An 18,502-nucleotide genomic window follows, 5' to 3' on the forward strand; every position below is an offset into this window, starting at 1 on the left:
CCAGCGCCTCAATCGTCTCAGTCACTCAGCCTGGCCCTGTTCATTTCTAACCTTCTTTCCAGTATCATTCTTAATGCAAGGATTGCTTCTCTCATTCCTTTGCCTTGTCTAAAACTATTCTTTAAATTTTATCCTGTTCATTATATTTAAGAGTACTTTTGAGGCGTGGGATACGATTGAAATCATTCTATAATTACTACATTCCATGGCATTTCCCCTTTTTGGGACAGTGATTGTTCTTCTTTTGCTAAAATTGTCTGGGATCTCACCTGTATCATAACACATTGCAATTACATTAAAAATATAATCCTTCAACTGTGAACCAGAATTTTTCAAAAGCTCTGCAGTTATATTATTGGTACCTGCTGCCTTTCTCTCTTTTAAGCTTGACAGGCCTTTATCAGATTCCTGCCTGGTTATTGGAGGGTACATTTTATTACTGTCCTCATCTGTTATCTCTTCAGTACTTCATTTATGTCTCTGATTTCTTTATTGCTATTTGCTATTCGTCGCACCGACACTGATAGGTCTTATTGCGATGATGGGATAGGAAAGGCCTAGGAATGGGAAAGAAGTGGCAGTGGCCTTAGTTAAGGTACAGCTTCAGCATTTGCCTGGTGTGAAAATGGGAAACCATGGAAAACCATCTTCAGGGCTGCCAACAGTGGGGTTCAAACCCACTATCTCCTTGATGCAAACTCACAGCTGCGCGCCCCTAACCGCACGGCCAACTCGCCCAATCTGATTTCTTTATCACTGTGCAATTCTTCTATATATGCTCTCCAATGTTCATATACTTCTTCATTATCCACCAGGAGATTTCTATCCTTATCCTTCAGCAGAGTGGATTTTGTTTTAAGTTTGTACTGCAGGGATTTAATTTTATGATCTGCCTGATCCTGTCTTCCATTTCTTGTATCATTTTCAATTTCTTTTGCCCACTTTTCTTTCTCCTCTCTACAGTTACTTGTGATCTGATTTCTTATTGTTTTATAGTCTTCCAATTTATTTTCTTTCCTCAGTTTTTCCTCTTTTCTATAAAATTTAATATCTCTTCTGTCATACAGTGTTTTCTTGGCTCCAGTTTCCTCTTACCTAAAACCTCATTTGCAGCCTCTACTATTCCATCCTTTTATCTTGATCCATCCTCTTAATTCTTCCCGATGTCTTACTATCACTTCATTGGTTTTCTCTTTGAAGAGTTGCTTAGTTCCCTCATTCTTTAGACCATCCAAGTGCCATTTTGTATTTTTGGTTCTGTATTCTTCTTAGCTGGATATTGCATTTAGCTATGCCAATATTATGGTCACTGTCAACATCTGGGCCAGTGGCTAGATTTAACTTAATTCCATTAAAGTTTTAATTAAAAGGTAATCGATCTGGAATCTTCTGATGTTATCTGGTGCTTTCCATATATATCTTCTTCTGTTATGTGCTTCAAAGAGTATATTTGTAATTACCATTTCGTGTTGTTCACAGAATTCTAACAATAAGAGCCTCTCATCCCCTGGTTCATTTCTCCTAAACCAAATTTTCCTGTGGTTTTCTTGTCATTGTGTGAGTCAACCACTGCATTGAAGTCACCCATTAATAACACATTGTCTTTGTCATTGGTCAGCTTGAGTAGATCGTTGATTTACTCATACAATAGTTCTACTTCTTTATCATCATGGGCAGATGTGGGGAGAGTATGGCTGGATGACAACTAAGTCTGTAGGTTGACTACTCATCTTTATCATCAACAGCCTGTCACTGATGTGATAAGTGTTTAATTACATTATGTGAGAACTTTGCACTTATGATTAGTGCTACTCCGTTCAATCCAGATACTTCTTCTCCACTGTAAATAACTCTAAATTCCTCCAAGTAGAAGTCTCCATTATCCAGCCATCTTGTTTTGCATATACCTAGAATATTGATATTTCCTTCTCATAACATTTTTTAGCTCTTCTAATTTTCCGGCTCTCAAAAGAGTCCTCACATTCCAAGAACCTACATCCATCAAGTTGTTGCGGCTTTTGTAGCAAGGATTTCACTAACGACTTCAGAGGCCTTGCTGCTAGTTGGATTTCCTCCCCTGCCAGACCTAATGCACTGAATAGAATGAGACATTAGACACAATAAAAACTGTTAAGAGTTTAAATTTTCTTTAGATATGGGCCCCTTCACTAGTTGTAACCAAGAGCCATGCAACCAGCTGCTAGACTTTACTACAGTGACTATAACTACAATAGGCTGTACTTTCAGAGTCAATACTCTGCTCCTTCACCTGCCTGAGCTGGAACACTGCTCATTGAACCGAATTGTGCCCACCTTTGCTATAACACATATCGGTATTCTGTGATGCACAGATAGAGAAGGGCTGGGCTAGGTTTGAGAAAGTAACAGTCATGGCTTTAATTAAAGTACAGCCTGGTGTAAAAATGGGAAACCAGTTAAAAAGAACCTTTTGACAGTATGATTTGAACTCATTCTTCCAAACGCAAACTACACCTACCGTACGCACACCTTTTAGTGATACATGGACACCCTAGTGCTCAATAGGTCAACCTCGGGCATCTTCGAGATTCGTACTGGCAACCTTTGAAACACAAACTATGAATCGCTTATGCATCGCTGTGTGACTTATGGCGTACATTTTACGTACTAGTACTGTTGTTTACACAGCAAAGCCAAACTATAGAATTCATGCTGAGAGCAAGATTCGCATCGAGAAATGTTATATAATGTTATATAAAGTGTATATGACACAGTTGTTGGATTAAGATAATAAAGGTTTAGAAAATTAATATCGATCGATCATATTATCGATTCAATTCAATTTCATTTTCATTCAGTTGGCAGTGTTACCGGAACCGTGAAAGGTCTCTCCTTACTCCACCCCCCGTACAAAGAAATATCACTAAAAGGTGCGCGGACTATACATGATCTACACCACTTAACCAACTCACTTGCCTAACATTATTTTATATTTTAGTACAAGAGGAACTTGAAAATGACTGAAATGATGTATTTATGTATTGCAAATACTGTATAATAATTTACCTTATGTCAACAAACATGATGAAATGTTTGCATTCTCCTTGGTGTTGATATAAATAAGGGTATCCCACACGTAAAGTAAGGTCAACAAATCTAGTATGTTCCATAACTGCAGTACGAAATGGACCTTGGCCTTTCTCTTCAGCAAATTTTCTGATCACTTCACTGTAATCATGATTCTTAGCATGCCGGAAATCATTATAAAAGACACCTTCAATGTAGAAGAAGCCTGATTTGTAGATATCCTGCAAGTAAAAAATTGGGTTCAGTAAAAACATAAGTTTTAGGGTTCTAAAACTGTTTAAATCCTCATCTCACACACAGATTCACTTGAACAATTTCAGAAACTTTCCTTTAAATACATATAAACAGTATTAAATGTTTACCTTATTTGCACGTAAGGCTAGTTTACATTAAAACAGTACCTGGTGTAGTTACTAGACCTCGAAGCTAGCCCTTGTGCTGTACTATACCCAGGGCATGTTTCCTGCCGGTATGCTCCAGTACACATACTGGTAAACTTTATATTGTACAAATTGTGGTGAAGATTTGGAGTTATTGTTTAAAAGCGTGTCTCCATTTAAGTTCTACCATCATTGCTTGACTTCAAATTATGGTGTCAGTAAGTGTTGATAGATTAACTCTCATCCATAGTTATCAAAAAGTACAGTATATGATATAGTATGTGAATTCGTTTGTTTCCTATGGTCCTTATGAAATGCATGGAACTCGAAAATCTCTCAGTTCTTCTCTTCCACTGTGGCAGGTAAGAAATTGCAACTCTCTGAGAGTGAATTGAGTGAATGTGATGTGCTGAAAAATAGTTTGGTGGAAAAGGCTGCAAATGAACCTATAAAAGCTGAACACGTGGTTGTGGTTATCGAACATGCAGTTGTGAAAGAAAATCTTCCTGAGTGGTGGACTTCACAGCAAAAAGCTGATTTTTGTGGGGGAAAATGACTGATTAATTGTGAAAAATATAAAGCTTGGCTGTAAAATATGTCAAGAAGTAATCCCTTTGGACCCGGACAGAAACAAACATCTTATGAATAATCTTTTAAACTAAAATGAGAAGAATAAGAGAGGTTAAGTGCAAATGTAAGTTTAGCGACGAGATATATCAGCAAACTTGTTGTAAAAGGCTAGCATGCCTGCCTCTTACCTGGATGCCCTGGGTTCGATTCCTGGCCAGGTCAGGGATTTTTACCTGGACCTGAGGGCTGTTTTGAGGTCCACTCAGCCTACGTGATTAGAATCGAGGAGCTATCTGACGGTGAGATAGCGGCCTCGGTCTAGAAAGCCAAGAATAACGGCCGAGAGGATTCGTCGTGCTGACCACACAACACCTCGTAATCTGCAGGCCTTCATGATGAGCAGTAGTCGCTTGGTAGGCCAAGGCCCTTCAAGGGCTGTAATGCCATGGGGTTTTGTTGTTAAAGGCACATCTGACAATGCTGAAGTTAATTTGCACTTGTCAATGTCACAAGGGTATAAAACTCCACCATGTCCCATATGGAATATTTGTTTCTTGCCTGAAGTAACAGCAGTGTTTGTAACATGGTTAACAGCAAGGTTATCAGTGAGAACATTACAGTTCATATAGCCTAGACATTCATGTTGGGATCTGGCTAATGGAAATCTAACATCATGTATGAAGAATGCTGTACTCCATGGTGAACCATGTTTCAGTATTCATAAAGGCCAAATCTGGTCACATCAGCTAACAATGTAATTCTTTTCTTCGCTGTCTTAACCCAATCACGTAGAGTCGACGTTTTTGGTAAGTACTTTCCATTTTCTTCTATCCGAAATGTCTTTTCCTGTTAGGTACTTTTCCCTCAGATCCTCATGCAGGGAGTCCCTCCATCTCAGCTAACAATATAATGTACTTGAAATAATGTTAAACTATTTTCAAGACAAATAGCTTTTGAGAAAAACTAAAATATTCCTTATTTTGGGTGGTGTGTTTATAGTTTTGACCAACAAGACCAACACCAAATAAGCCAGATCTTTTCATATGTTATTTAGAAAATAGAGCGTACTTGTGCTACATAACATTTTGTCTGTATTTCGGTAGTATGAACATTACGTAAGAAGTCCAATGCCTACATATTAAATACAATGTCACAACTACCGGTATATAAATTTGAACAATTTCGTTCTAATAATAAATGTGTTCCATCAAGTCATTTCCCCTAATGATCTTCTTGTGTTAACCTTATTTTTTTAATGCACTTTTTGCATTCTTGTTTCTATAAGCGATTCCTGTCTGTATTTTTGGCTAACCGATTGTGATTTTTTGTCATATTTTGCCTATATTTGATGACAATGTTATCATTATTAATCTCCTTGCAATAATATTACCTTAGCCTTGATTTGTTTGGCAGGATTGTCAGTTACACCTTCTGTTACAGACCAATCAGATACACAATTGATCTTATCTCGAAGCTGGTCGAGTGTTTGGCTCCCAAGAACAGCTAAGTCATAGAGGAAGACTGGAGGAGGGTTACAGATTCTTGATCCTCTGGAGTATATACGGATGGGCTCGTACACCTTAACTACCAGTATTACATCTTCCCAAGGTTTCAAGTCACGTCTGCCCTTCAGTGGTGGTTGCTGTAAAGAGTTAAAATGCAAGGTAAACTGTATGATAGTCACTTTATTGACAAAACAAAAAGCATTAAACAAACACTGCAATATATTTTTGATAATGGCAATAACAATGGAATGATCATGACTGAAGCCTCCATGGCTCAGGTGGCAGCACGCGGGCTTCTCTCCACTAGGTTCGTGGTTTAAATCCTAGTCACTCCATGTGCTTTGTGCTAGACAAAGCAGAGGCAGGACATGTTTTTCTCTGGGTATTATGGTTTTCCTTGTTATCTTTCATTCCAGCAACAATCTCCAATAAAATTTCATTTCATCTGTCAGTCATTAATGGTTGCCCCAGAGGGGTGCAACAGACTTTGACAGCCGGCACAATTCCTATCTTTGCTGCTAGATGGGGGGCTTCATTCATTCCATTCCTGACCTGGCTAAATGCCTGGAAACAGGCTGTGGATTTTCATTTTTATTTTCATGATCCTAATTATTGTATTAAGCTTAAATATGAAAACCTACAGTCAGTACATTTTGGTATTCATTTTAAGCTCTTCATACATGTTCCAGTTTCACTTGAAGTTTCCACAAGTGAACTACTTTTCCATTTGATCAACTGATCATATTCACAGCTGGCCATTAGAGCTGCAGGATTTTGGATGAGAAAATCTATTAAGGCCATGTTTATTAAACAGTAGACTAATGATAACTTCTACAGCTCTGCACAACATACAGATTGAACTTTACAATGGCGAAAAATGAAAGTATCCTCCTATTCAATACATCATATATTCCGTCATTAGACGGAGTAAACAAGTTCGGACATGTTTCGGCTCGTTTGAGCCATCTTCAGTGAAAAAATTAGGGGGGTTGGAATAATTTACATAATATGAGTTGAAAAAATGCTAAAAAACATAATGAAAGCGCAAATGAAAAAACAAACAAAAGAGAGCCTAGACGGAAACAAAATAGCACAAATATAACATTTACATCAATATGCAGAGCAAAAAACAACTTATTGCAACAAAATTCAGTGAAACAGGAGTTAATTTGAAATAATAATTGATACTAAAAAACTGCGTTAACCTAAGAAACAAGGGAATGAGAAAACAAATGATGCAGATGGAAATGAATAATAGTAGCACATGGTGAGGTTGTGGACCTCATAGTTTACAAATTATTACTTTATAAAAACGACAAAACAGTTTGAAATCGCTGTCAAAATCCTAGTGGAAACCCATCACATCAAAATGGTCAGGAGGAGAGCGGGAGCAAACATTTTGAGAGAAACCAAGCCTGAATTAACCTGCAGGCGAAAAGCCTGTGATAAGGAGAAAAAACACCTTAAATTTAAGGCTTCAGAAATAGCAGCATTCTTAATATCTTCTCAATCTAGCGGTCCCTTTCTTCATTATTGTTTCATAATGTTGGCTGGTGTTTTGCCTTATTATAGAGGGGTCGGAAGGGCCGCATATAAAAAATATGAGAAGCTGTGTTAGGTAGAAGACAGATGCATAGTAAATTGTAGTAATCTAGTGGAAACCGTCAATGAAGTTCTAGTCTGTAATGGAAAAAATAAGGTTGTATGAGAAACATGGGTTGATAAGTAAAAAGTGTGGAATGGTTGTGAAGAAAGCTTAAACTTACGGTGTGCAGTAGGTGGTTGTCCTCTCTAGTGGCTTGGCTTTCTCAAAGTAACGGTCTCGTTCGCGTGATCGAGTCTATTGTTGGTTCGGCTGTGTCTGCTAGGATGGAAGGAGCGGAGGGGGAAGGGGAGGTACAGGGCTGGTTTGAGGAAGGGAGGGGTGTTGAGTTGGAGAGATGGAGGTGGGTTTGTTTGGCAAATATAAAGAATTAATGTTTCAAGAGGATGTTAGTTTACTCGCTGACTTCTAAAGCTCGAATGGTGTGGCCTTCTTAAAGTGACGGTCTCGGTCGCGTGATCGAGTCTATTGTTGGTTGGCTGTGTTTGTTAGGTTGGAAGGAGCGGAGGGGGAAGGGAGGTGCAGGGCTGGTTTGAGGAAGGGAGGGGATGTTGAGTTGGAGAGATGGAGGTGGGTTTGTTTGGCAAATATAAGGAATGAATGTTTCAAGAGGATGTTAGTTTACTTGCTGACTTCTAAAACTCGAATGGTGTGGCCTTCTTAAAGTGACGGTCTCGGTCGCGTGATCGAGTCTATTGTTGGTTGGCTGTGTTTGCTAGGTTGGAAGGAGCGGCCCTTCCGACCCCTCTATAATAAGGCAAAACACCAGCCAACATTATGAAACAATAATGAAGAAAGGGACAGCTAGATTGAGAAGATATTAAGAATGCTGCTATTTCTGAAGCCTTGAATTTAAGGTGTTTTTTCTCCTTATCACAGGCTTTTCGCCTGCAGGTTAATTCAGGCTTGGTTTCTCTCAAAATGTTTGCTCCCGCTCTCCTCCTGACCATTTTGATGTGATGGGTTTCCACTAGGATTTTGACAGCGATTTCAAACTGTTTTGTCGTTTTTATAAAGTAATAATTTGTAAACTATGAGGTCCACAACCTCACCATGTGCTACTATTATTCATTTCCATCTGCATCATTTGTTTTCTCATTCCCTTGTTTCTTAGGTTAACGCAGTTTTTTAGTATCAATTATTATTTCAAATTAACTCCTGTTTCACTGAATTTTGTTGCAATAAGTTGTTTTTTGCTCTGCATATTGATGTAAATGTTATATTTGTGCTATTTTGTTTCCGTCTAGGCTCTCTTTTGTTTGTTTTTTCATTTGCGCTTTCATTATGATTTTTAGCATTTTTTCAACTCATATTATGTAAATTATTCCAACCCCCCTAATTTTTTCACTGAAGATGGCTCAAACGAGCCGAAACATGTCTGAACTTGTTTACTCCGTCTAATGACGGAATATATGATGTATTGAATAGGAGGATACTTTCATTTTTCGCCATTGTAAAGTGAAAACCGTCAATACGGAATGATTCTAATATCTTGTAACAGATTGAACTAACATTAATATCTTGCAAAGCTACTATGGAAACGAAGAAATAGAGAATGTGTCAAGAGTTTCATCTACTTAGGCAGTAGCCTCAATGAACAGTGGGACTGTGATGTCGAATTGAAATCTCGATTAGAAAATGCAAGTTCCACCAGAATGAAACATCTTTGTGCTGCGGAGACCCGAGCTTTTCTACCAAATTTTGTATGGTGAAGTGCTACATTTATCTGGTATTATTGTATGGAGTTGAAGCTTGGATACTAGCTCAATCTCTCTGGAAAAGAAAAAAAAAAAGAAGCACCATATCTTTATATGTGAACCTGCAGAAGACTGCTGAGAATATCATGGGTTGACAACGTGACAAACGCTGCAGTCTTATAGAGGATTGGTCATGACAAAGAACTGTTAAACATAATCAAACAATGTAAATTAGAATATTTCAGGCATGTATTGTACAATGAAGAGAAATATCACATTCTTCAATTAGTGATGCAAGAAAAGATCTTTGGGAGAAGAGGTCCGGGATGTTGTCCCTTTCTGTGGTTGGGTAATCTCTGCCAGTGGTTCAGTCTGATACTTGTGGAGCTCTTCAGAAGGACTGTCAACAAAGTCACGTAGCCATGATGTTCACCAACATCTGGACTGGATAGGGCACCAAATGAAGAAGCAACCTGCTGTGGTGGGGAATAACTACTGCAACACATGTTGATGGTGGTGGTGGTGATTTTTGTTTTAAGAGGAAGTACAGCTAGGTAACCATCCTTTCCGAACAAATTAGGTGGAAACAAAATTAAGCAATTAAATGAAGGAATTTGAAAATGTAAAAACAAAAATGGTGTTTTGCATCTTTGCCAATGTTCATCTGCTGTAGCTGATAGTAGTTTATGGTGTGTGAATTATATGATCATGGACCAGGTGTGTTTATTAGGTGGCAGATCTAGTGAATGAACATGCTGAAGAAGAAGTGGAATCTGATGGTCATCCAGAAAGTGTTGTACATTGTGTACCTCATACAGCCATGCATTGTCCTGTTGGTAAATGGCCTGCAGACAGCTCCTCGAGCTAAAGGCTCCTGAATCCCGGAGATACAATGGTGAGTGAACAATGTACCACAATTATATTCCATTCATATCAGTAACTCTATATTGTATCACCATGTACTGGACTAGTATGATGATCTACAATGCAGAACTTGCTCATGCAGCTCATTATTGCTAGTTATAGACATGACCTTCATGGTTCTGAAGACAGAAGCAGGATTCAGGAATAGATAATAGTAATAATAATTTCATATCACATGCCCCTTTATGAGCAACATTCTAGACAACAGCATAAATCATGAAGGCAACACTGAACTGCGTGTGTGGAGAAGGTTGCTTTGAACACACATGAAATGAATTCTTGAGTGAGTGTTCATGATGTGGCTGTATGATCTGTAATAGCCATGCATTCAAGATATCTGTCCTCTATTTGAGTGGTGCAACTGGCTGTTGGAATCCTTAATATGGCGAGTTCATTCTTCCTTGATCTGCTGATTCTGTATTTGCTTCACTGCAGCTGTATTCCATAAAGAAATGAATACCAGTGTCTTGGAAGGGAAATCCATAGTCTTGTTATGCCACATTTCTTCTGTAACCAGGTTGAAAATCTGATAGAGCTGCTGTATTCTTCAAGGAGGTATGCCTAAGCTGTTTGTGCTTACAAATGATGAGCATATACTCATTCCCTATGTAACAGACACTTACTGTCACCGAGGCCTTAGTTAAAGTACAGCCCTTGTTGCATTTGTTGCACTACCTGATATAAAAATGGAAAACTACAGAAAAATGTCTACAGGACAGCTGATAGTTTTTTTGAACCCCCATTTACTAAATTCATTCTTACAGTCTGTACTACATAGTCTGCCTGCATGATTCACTCAATGTCTTGTGACCTTTACCAGCATGAAGGTTAGAAAGGCTTTGTATGTGGTCATGGAATGTAAGTGATTTGAACTATTTCTGTTGATTGAGAGTTGTGCTGCATGGTCTTGGGGTAGCAAAGCCTGCGTTTTACCTGGAGGCCCTGGATTTGATTCCCGGTCAGGTCAGGGATGTTTACCTGGATCTGAGGACTGGTTCAAGGTCCACTCAACTTACATGAGAACAACTGTAGAGCTATCTGATGGTGAGGTAGAAGCCGTGGTCTAGAAAGCCAAGAATAATGGCTGAGAGGATTTGTCGTGTTAACCACATGTCACCTCGCAATCTGCAGATCTTTGGACCAAGCAGCAGTCACTTCGTAGATGGTAGGTTGCAGCCCATCAAGGCCATGGGGTTTGGTTTGTTGCTTATGTTCACTGAGAATATTCATACTTTGAGAGCGAGTGTGGTTTTTTAAAAATGATGTTCTAGAGCAGAGGAGTTCAGCTGGGCACTCGTTGAGGCTAGCCCAGTGCGGCCGGGCTGGCCTGATGTAAATGAGGGTAGCTTACATAACAAGCATACATCACAGTGAAGTGAGAAAGCAAAAACACTTTGCAGGGAAGTGAAGCAGTGGCGTTCGATTGTTCGGCCTACCGAATATTTTTGAAAACATCTTTATAAAGATAGTATTGATTAAAAATGCAACTCGGTGTATAATTTGAATGAAATCTTGGAGAAAGTTAACACACTTATTGAAGAGATAATCAATAAAATTCTTTACTGCAGGGCACCAAAATAAAGCAATGCAACCTCACACCCCTCCTCTCGCTTCAAACCCCTTACAATCTCCCCTCCAAGTCAAATCTCAACGACCTTCTGGCACATCGCTCGGTTAGTTTCAACACTCAACGTGATTCAGACGCCACGGGATGAGTGAGGAGGCAAATGGCCAGGTGGGCCTGCACTAATTGCTTTACACACTTCGCTTACCTACTTTCGCTTACAGTTTTGTGTCCCCCTTTTTCAGTCCCACATTGTCAGTAACATCAACACTACCAACTTGTGCAATTCATCAAAACTCCACCTGTTTCTGACTCATTTTATGAAAATACTTTTATGTTGACATTAAACTTGTATAGTTTACGCATACAATTCACAACCTGTGCAATAATTTTAAATGCTGGGTCATCAACATCAGCACGGTCAATTTATTTTATAAGCCATGATGCAATAAAACTGTACAGTCCACAGATATAGTGACACAGTTAAAACAATACATGTAATATTCTTGATGTTGTGATCTACGTTATACTCATGTGCAGGTTATTTATAAGACTTTTCTATATAGTACCAAAGGTTTTATGACAAGATGTTCAGCACGTCGTGTTGCATCAAGGATGCAAAGACTTTTAACAAATAGTTGAACTTTGTCCTTACTTTATTTTTTAAATGGACCTTGGCCTTATTTGATGCCCTGAAAGTGGGATGAAACATGTCTTATTATTATAGTTTAATATAGTCTTAATAATAAGACATTTCACAGTATTGTAAAGGTGGAGTATTTGACATAAAAATTTTACAAGTTAACACGTATGACAATACAGGCTCAAGCATGAAGTTTATTATGTGTGATGTGATAACGAAGCTCTCCTCCACTACTCAGCTAAATGCTGATTGGGGTACAGTATTTTTTTAAGTGCTATAATTGCAAGAAAACTGACCTTTTCAAGATATTCCAGTTTGATTAATACTGTGCTCGATATTGTTGGTGTTATTTTCTTATATACTCAAAGAAAATTGACACGTTATAACTTTTGTGTTACAACTTAGAATTCCTTGGATGGGAAGGATAGTATTTCCACTTCAAAAAAAGTAAAATTCCTGTTATTCATTTAGCAAAAAGTAATATATTTACATAATTCACAAAGTTTACTGCTTAATTTTCCACAGTGTTCTGCAACTTTCTCTGTTCACTGTGTAATGTTATTACAGTAACAATATATTATTTGGGATCTGATCCAATTCGAGAAGCCGTATATTTTAAATTATGTGTCTGTACGGCACGGCTAACCCATTGGACATTGTCAAAGTTTATCTTCTGCTCATTTCATACAAGACTATTTTGACACATTGTCATCGAGTTATTGTGAAACATTCCTTCGTCGTTGGCCATGTGTGCCGTGTGTGTGACGGCTGAGCGAACTCCGACGCCATCTATCTGTGAATTGTATTACTAGTCTTGTGTAAGGACTCTTATCACCAGAGCGCACAACTATCGCCAGACACTACCGCTAATGCAGACTGTTTAGGAAAGAGGCTGTCTGCCATTGAGACTGATTGAGGACCGACGCTGGAAGCTATGTCTCCGCTCTCATCATGCAAGATGAGGCTCAACTCGACTGAAGTCGGATGAATCTGTTTTAGTATCCCGTTTAGGTATTATTCAACTAGTTTACATTTTGTTTTAAAATCTTAATTATGTAATTGTAGTGTTAAATTTTGTTTGGTGACGGTGATTTATGGGTGCACAGGTCAGCATGGCTAAGATGTTATCATATATCTCTTCACTCCTGTAAGTACCTTATTTTAATATTCTTGGGGTCATATTATTCTATATTTATGTATCATTTTGATTATTGCTGTTCGAATTATGATGAGATTCTGGTTGACGTTCTACTCATATTCGCCATTTGTACACCATGTTGGTGCCATTTAAATGATATGCCCATTGTTGACCAGTAACTTTAGAATTCTTTTTGCTCTTCCAAATTTAATTTTCCCTCTCTGATTAATATTTATTCTGCTCATTTATAGTGATTACTTGTATTATTGTTGGCGCATGTGTCATTGCTATTAAAATTATCTTGTGGCTTGTTGATATGGTATCCTTACTCCGTGTTCTTGCTAGTTTTCATTTTGTCATTTCATTACGGTTTATTCTTATTAATTGTGTTTGTTCAATTGCGTAATGACAGTGTGTTGACCTATGTGCAACGTAATCACTAGGGCCCGGATTTCCATGCAAATGCATGTTCCTAAATAAGCTAGTTACACTTCTGAAACTTTGCAAATATTAGTTTTATGACTAAACAATTCCAAACAACCGTACTTTTTCCGTGCATGTTTGCATGTTTTGGCCTTTCTGGGAGAAAATTCATGCATAATGCATATTTTGAAGATTTTGGATTTAGTAGCGCATTTATATTGTATTATATGACTTTTCTTCTGACTTTGACGCATATGTTACGTTAATTTGCATGATAGTGCCTTTTTCTGAACATGGATTTGCAGAATTTGGGACCGTACATCCATGTTATTTGTTTATTACTGAGAGAGAAATAAAATGTATTCTTTGTATATTATTCTTGGTATATTACTTCACAACCAAAGTTAGATGCATAGAGGTGATATAATACACTTAGCCAAGCATGTTCTTTTCTGTTGCTTGAATAAACATTGACATAAGCGGGAAGGCTCCCCGTCGACCTCTCTAATCCTTAGAAATAAGGTTATCCCATTAAAATCTAACCGTAAATTTGGGGTTACTAAATGTTATTTCTTTTTTCGTCTATGTTAGACAAAGATATCAAAACTTCAATCATACTTCTGTAATGCCGCGTTTCTGAGATAGCAGCTTACAAACCTTGGTTTTGCACTGAATCCTGTTTTCTTTCCCTGGAATTATCTCCCCGAACTCCGAACTCTCACTGTTCACACGTCTCAGGCCAAAATAATTAAGAAAAGAAGGGAGTTGGATAACAGCACACTTACACGCTTCAAATTGCAATTTAGTGTTGGACTATGCTGTGAAGTGTTGGCATCATGCCACCTGTTAAAAGTATATGAAGAGACCTCGTGTCTAAATGGATTGAGGTAAGGAATTCTTTAGTTAATTTTCGAAAAGAGATAACTTCAGATATACTTCGTCCTAAATGTCTTCATTTAAGTATGAACCTGTCACTTCTTGTGACGGTGAAAGATCATTTTCCGTGTTCAGCAATGTTCTGTCAAATAAACGAATGAACTTAAATGAAGAAAATATGGAGAAATTAGTTGTTGTACAATGTTTCAAACGGAAGTGAAAATATAACAATGTGGAACTAAATTTTTATAGTGCATATTTTCCACTTGATTGTGCATGTTTCATCATTTGATGTTGCATGAATGCATGCATATTTCAAGACTTGATAGTGCATGGAAATCCGGGCTCTAGTAATCACCAATTTTGTCACCTTTAATTTATTTTATTTTTTCTTCTTAGTTAATATCCTATTATTATTAGTCTATTATTATTATTTATTAATTTTAGTACTGTAAAATTTATTTCTACCTTCATGTTGTATCTTTCATTTATTTAAAACTTTATATTAAGGACATGCTTATATTTTTAAAATGTAATGTTCTAAAGAAGGAGTTCACTTAATTGTATATTATTTCGTGAGGTTTTATGCTTTTCTTGGTGGAAGGTTTCTAGCATTTGTAATCCTTATCTTAACTCCACATTGTTGCATTATCTTGTCTTTGCTTTGCCTAATTACGTAACTGTGTCATTGTTGTTCCTATCTTGGGCATTCTTCTTTTGTTCTGGCGTGGCGTCACTAATGATGTTGTTATTGTTTTGATCTTGACATGAGATTATGTTTGACTCTGTGTGTGTGTTGATGCCTTGGGTTACTGGACCTGCCTTGATTTCAATTTTTTTGACTATGAGTTTTAATTTTAGTTGCTTTTCTAATCTGTTGGAGTTTATTTGGGATTTAAGTTTTATTTATTTGTGTCTAATTTTTTCTTTCTCTTTTTTGGCTGGTTATGTGTTAAATTTTCCATCTGGATATACTTATGTTTTAATTTCATGTGATGATTAATGATCTATGGCTATGACCATATTTCGGGTGTGTGATTCCTCCCCTAGGGATTGTCACAAGCCCCTCACGTTTACTCATCCTATCTTTCCATCCCATATTAAATTTCATTAAATTCATCAGTTTTCAAAGCTTGTTAAAATCAAAGTTATGTAATGGTGCACCATTTCTATTAGTTAAGGGAGAAAAATTATTTTAAGACTGTATATTTATGTTAGTTTCATTAATTTATTTATTTTACAGAAGATTATTTTAACTATTTATTTCCTTATGTTTTCAAATTTTCATTTATTTACAAATTAATTGATCTTATAATTTTTTTCTTTTGGGTGTATTCTGTTACTAAAATTTAATTATAATTTTAATGTAAATTATTCCGGCGTTATCTTTTAGTAGTTTAGCTCAGCATTATTCCGGGGTCCCTGACCTTTATTTTATATGGGGTGGGATTTCAGTGCAGATTTCTTTGCTTCCACTTGTGGCTGGGTAAGTTATATATCTGAGTGTCTGTGTGTTATATTTTGATTTTTTCTTCCCTCCTTTTGTTGTTAACATAGCCCTATGGCGTTTGTTGAGCGTAATATCATTCTTTGTCATCTCGGGGTTGCGTTGCAACTGAATTTCTGAAAATAGTATTTAAAACTTATCAGGCATTCGATGATAATAGCTAGCCTCTCAAAGGTGAGGGAGTTTCATCTCTAGTAACGACATGAATGTTCACTATCCAAAATTAAAGTACAACAACAACAACAACAATGAAAATGAATCTACCAAACAGATATACAGTATGCCTTCAAATAAATAACCTAACTGATGTTATTCCCGGTAAGCACGATTGGATTGTTGGTGAGTTTATCAGATAATTTAAACCCAACCAACCACAAGACACAGCTTATCCACCGTAACTCTGTATTATATTAGAAAAGTTTCTAAAGCACCTTTAAAATGTAATAGTGAAAAATGTATGGCGAACACTGTACAGTGAATTTATTTGTGATATGCTCTAAGGTCAGTGCGACAGTTATATGAGTGTGCACAGTCAAACCGTTTTAGCTCAGAGCGTTGACTGAAGTCGGATGAATCTGTTTTAGTATCCCGTTTAGGAATTATCCAACTAATTTACATTTGCCTCTTTCTTTAGCACGGCAGTACAACCCTGAGTGTAGTTCCCAGCATTGTGTAGCACCCATTACTTGTGGTGTGGAAGCCATAGTACCCTTGCAGCAGCACCTATTCTCTGGATGATGTGAATGGAACGGTCCATTGCCTGCAGAACTTCGGGAACACCAGTTCCTTAATCACAGGGGCTTGATATATTTTTATTCTGTCTCATTTGTATAATTTCGCTGATATTTCTTAGTCAGGTGTTAGTGTTGCCATGATATTGTTTATGTACCAGTTGGCTGTGTTAAGTTTAATAAAACTTTATAAACAGGTAATATTACAGGTTCTTTTACTTCAGTTTATTAAACTTAACACAATCATCTGGGCATAAACAGGTTATCATGGCAACACTAACATCTGACTAAGAAATATCATGGAAATTATACAAATGAGGCAAAATAGAAATACGTTATCCACCCCCGCTTAAATAGAAAAGTGGCAGTAGGCTGTTGCTATTGTAATGACCACAGGGTTTTTAGTGTTTCGTTGACTTGTTTATTAGAAAGTATCTTGTAACAGAGTATGCATGTGATGTCATATATTTTGCACAAATTTTGCCTTACTTAGAAGCTCAATTTCATGAAAACTTTATTTCAAATTTTCAATTTTTTTTTTTTTGCAACAGGTAGCTTCCTTTTCTATCCATCAATTGAGACATTAAACATAATTGTAAGTTAAATCTATCGACAATATATGCGTTCTGCCCAAACACTAAAAGTGTCTTAAAATATTTCTTTCCATGTACCTGTTGTTGTGGAACGTAAGTTTACATTAATAATTATTGTATTCTGTCTTGGTCGCTAGTGAGAGTGGGAGGGGCGTTTGGACACCTTTTCTTCTGGCCTTAATGATTATGGCTCACAGGGAGCTGGAATTGAAGATCCAGGCAATGTGGCAGGGGAGTGGTGATATTCTGAACTTCCTTGGGAATGTTGCTCAACTATTATTCCTGTGTCGTCTTCTTCCCGTTCTTCAGAAATGCCTAGTAGAGAAAGCAATGGTGCCAGGTGTCTAGTCAAAACAGTAATCTCCTTTCCATCTTGGTTTTGTACATGAGCATGCTCGGGATTTACTTCAAGAAGAGTGATTTCTTCTGCAAATGGCCCATACTTAAAAACTCCCCTGCTACATTGCCCGGATCTTCAATTCCAACTTCCTGCAAGTCGGAATTTCCAGAATCATCAAGGTCAGAAAGAAGGGGTCTAACCACCTCTCTCACTCCTCACCAGCAATCAAGAAGGAACAAAAGAATCTGTCACAGTCCTTCCTACCTCAAGGACTATCATTTATGCAGAGGTGAATCATTTGTGGAATTTCCCTAACATTTCTTAATCAGGTGTCCATTCTGCCATAATACTTGTTTGTGTACCAGTTGGTTGTTACAAGTTCTTTTATTTCAGGGCTTAAGTCTGGAAAGTATGGCAGGTGAAAGTACACTACCCAACCCCATCAAGTTAGTACATGGGCCACCTGCAAAATGACAGGAGGTGCCTACAGGAAGTGTTATAGCTTTATGCGCAATGATGGTCGCACATGATGTTCCAAAAATTGACAGCAATACCATAGCGAATAGAAAGAGGAAGTAAGAGCACTTTGACTTGCTTCCCATTACAGCAATGGAGAAAGTAGTGGCTACAGTGCGGAGATTTACCATTGCAGCGCAACGATCGCTTTGGGAGAACAGATGGCACTATTATACTGGGTGCACGTATTTTTACTTGTAGCGGGAGTGATTTTTTGAGTGTAATAACTATATTTTGGAATATAGTGAGTGTGTGTTGATCTGTTTACAGGTCAGGTGAAGGTAAATATTTCTTCTTTCCACCTGAAAATGAGGAGCATTTCTTTCAGTGGGCTAGAACAATCCCAAGAAAAGACATGCAGCTTATGCGTAAATCTAGGATTTGTGAGTGTCATTTTTCAGAAGACAGTAATACCATAGCTCAAAA

General features: G+C 37.5%; 1 protein-coding gene across 1 annotated transcript in view; it reads right to left on the reverse strand.

Annotated features, from left to right (window-relative positions):
- Positions 1-18,502, reverse strand: part of LOC136879351 (snRNA-activating protein complex subunit 3) — a 43,249-nt gene that overhangs the window by 18,999 nt on the left and 5,748 nt on the right. Inside the window, exons 2-3 of the mRNA XM_067153167.2 lie at positions 5,407-5,658; positions 3,046-3,287 (exon numbers count right to left, since the gene is read on the reverse strand). Of these exons, the coding sequence (XP_067009268.1) occupies positions 3,046-3,287; positions 5,407-5,658 (494 nt within the window). The remainder of the gene's footprint in view (positions 1-3,045; positions 3,288-5,406; positions 5,659-18,502) is intronic.

Source organism: Anabrus simplex, chromosome 8, assembly GCF_040414725.1.
Source record: "Anabrus simplex isolate iqAnaSimp1 chromosome 8, ASM4041472v1, whole genome shotgun sequence".
Classification (NCBI taxonomy): Eukaryota; Metazoa; Arthropoda; class Insecta; order Orthoptera; family Tettigoniidae; genus Anabrus; species Anabrus simplex.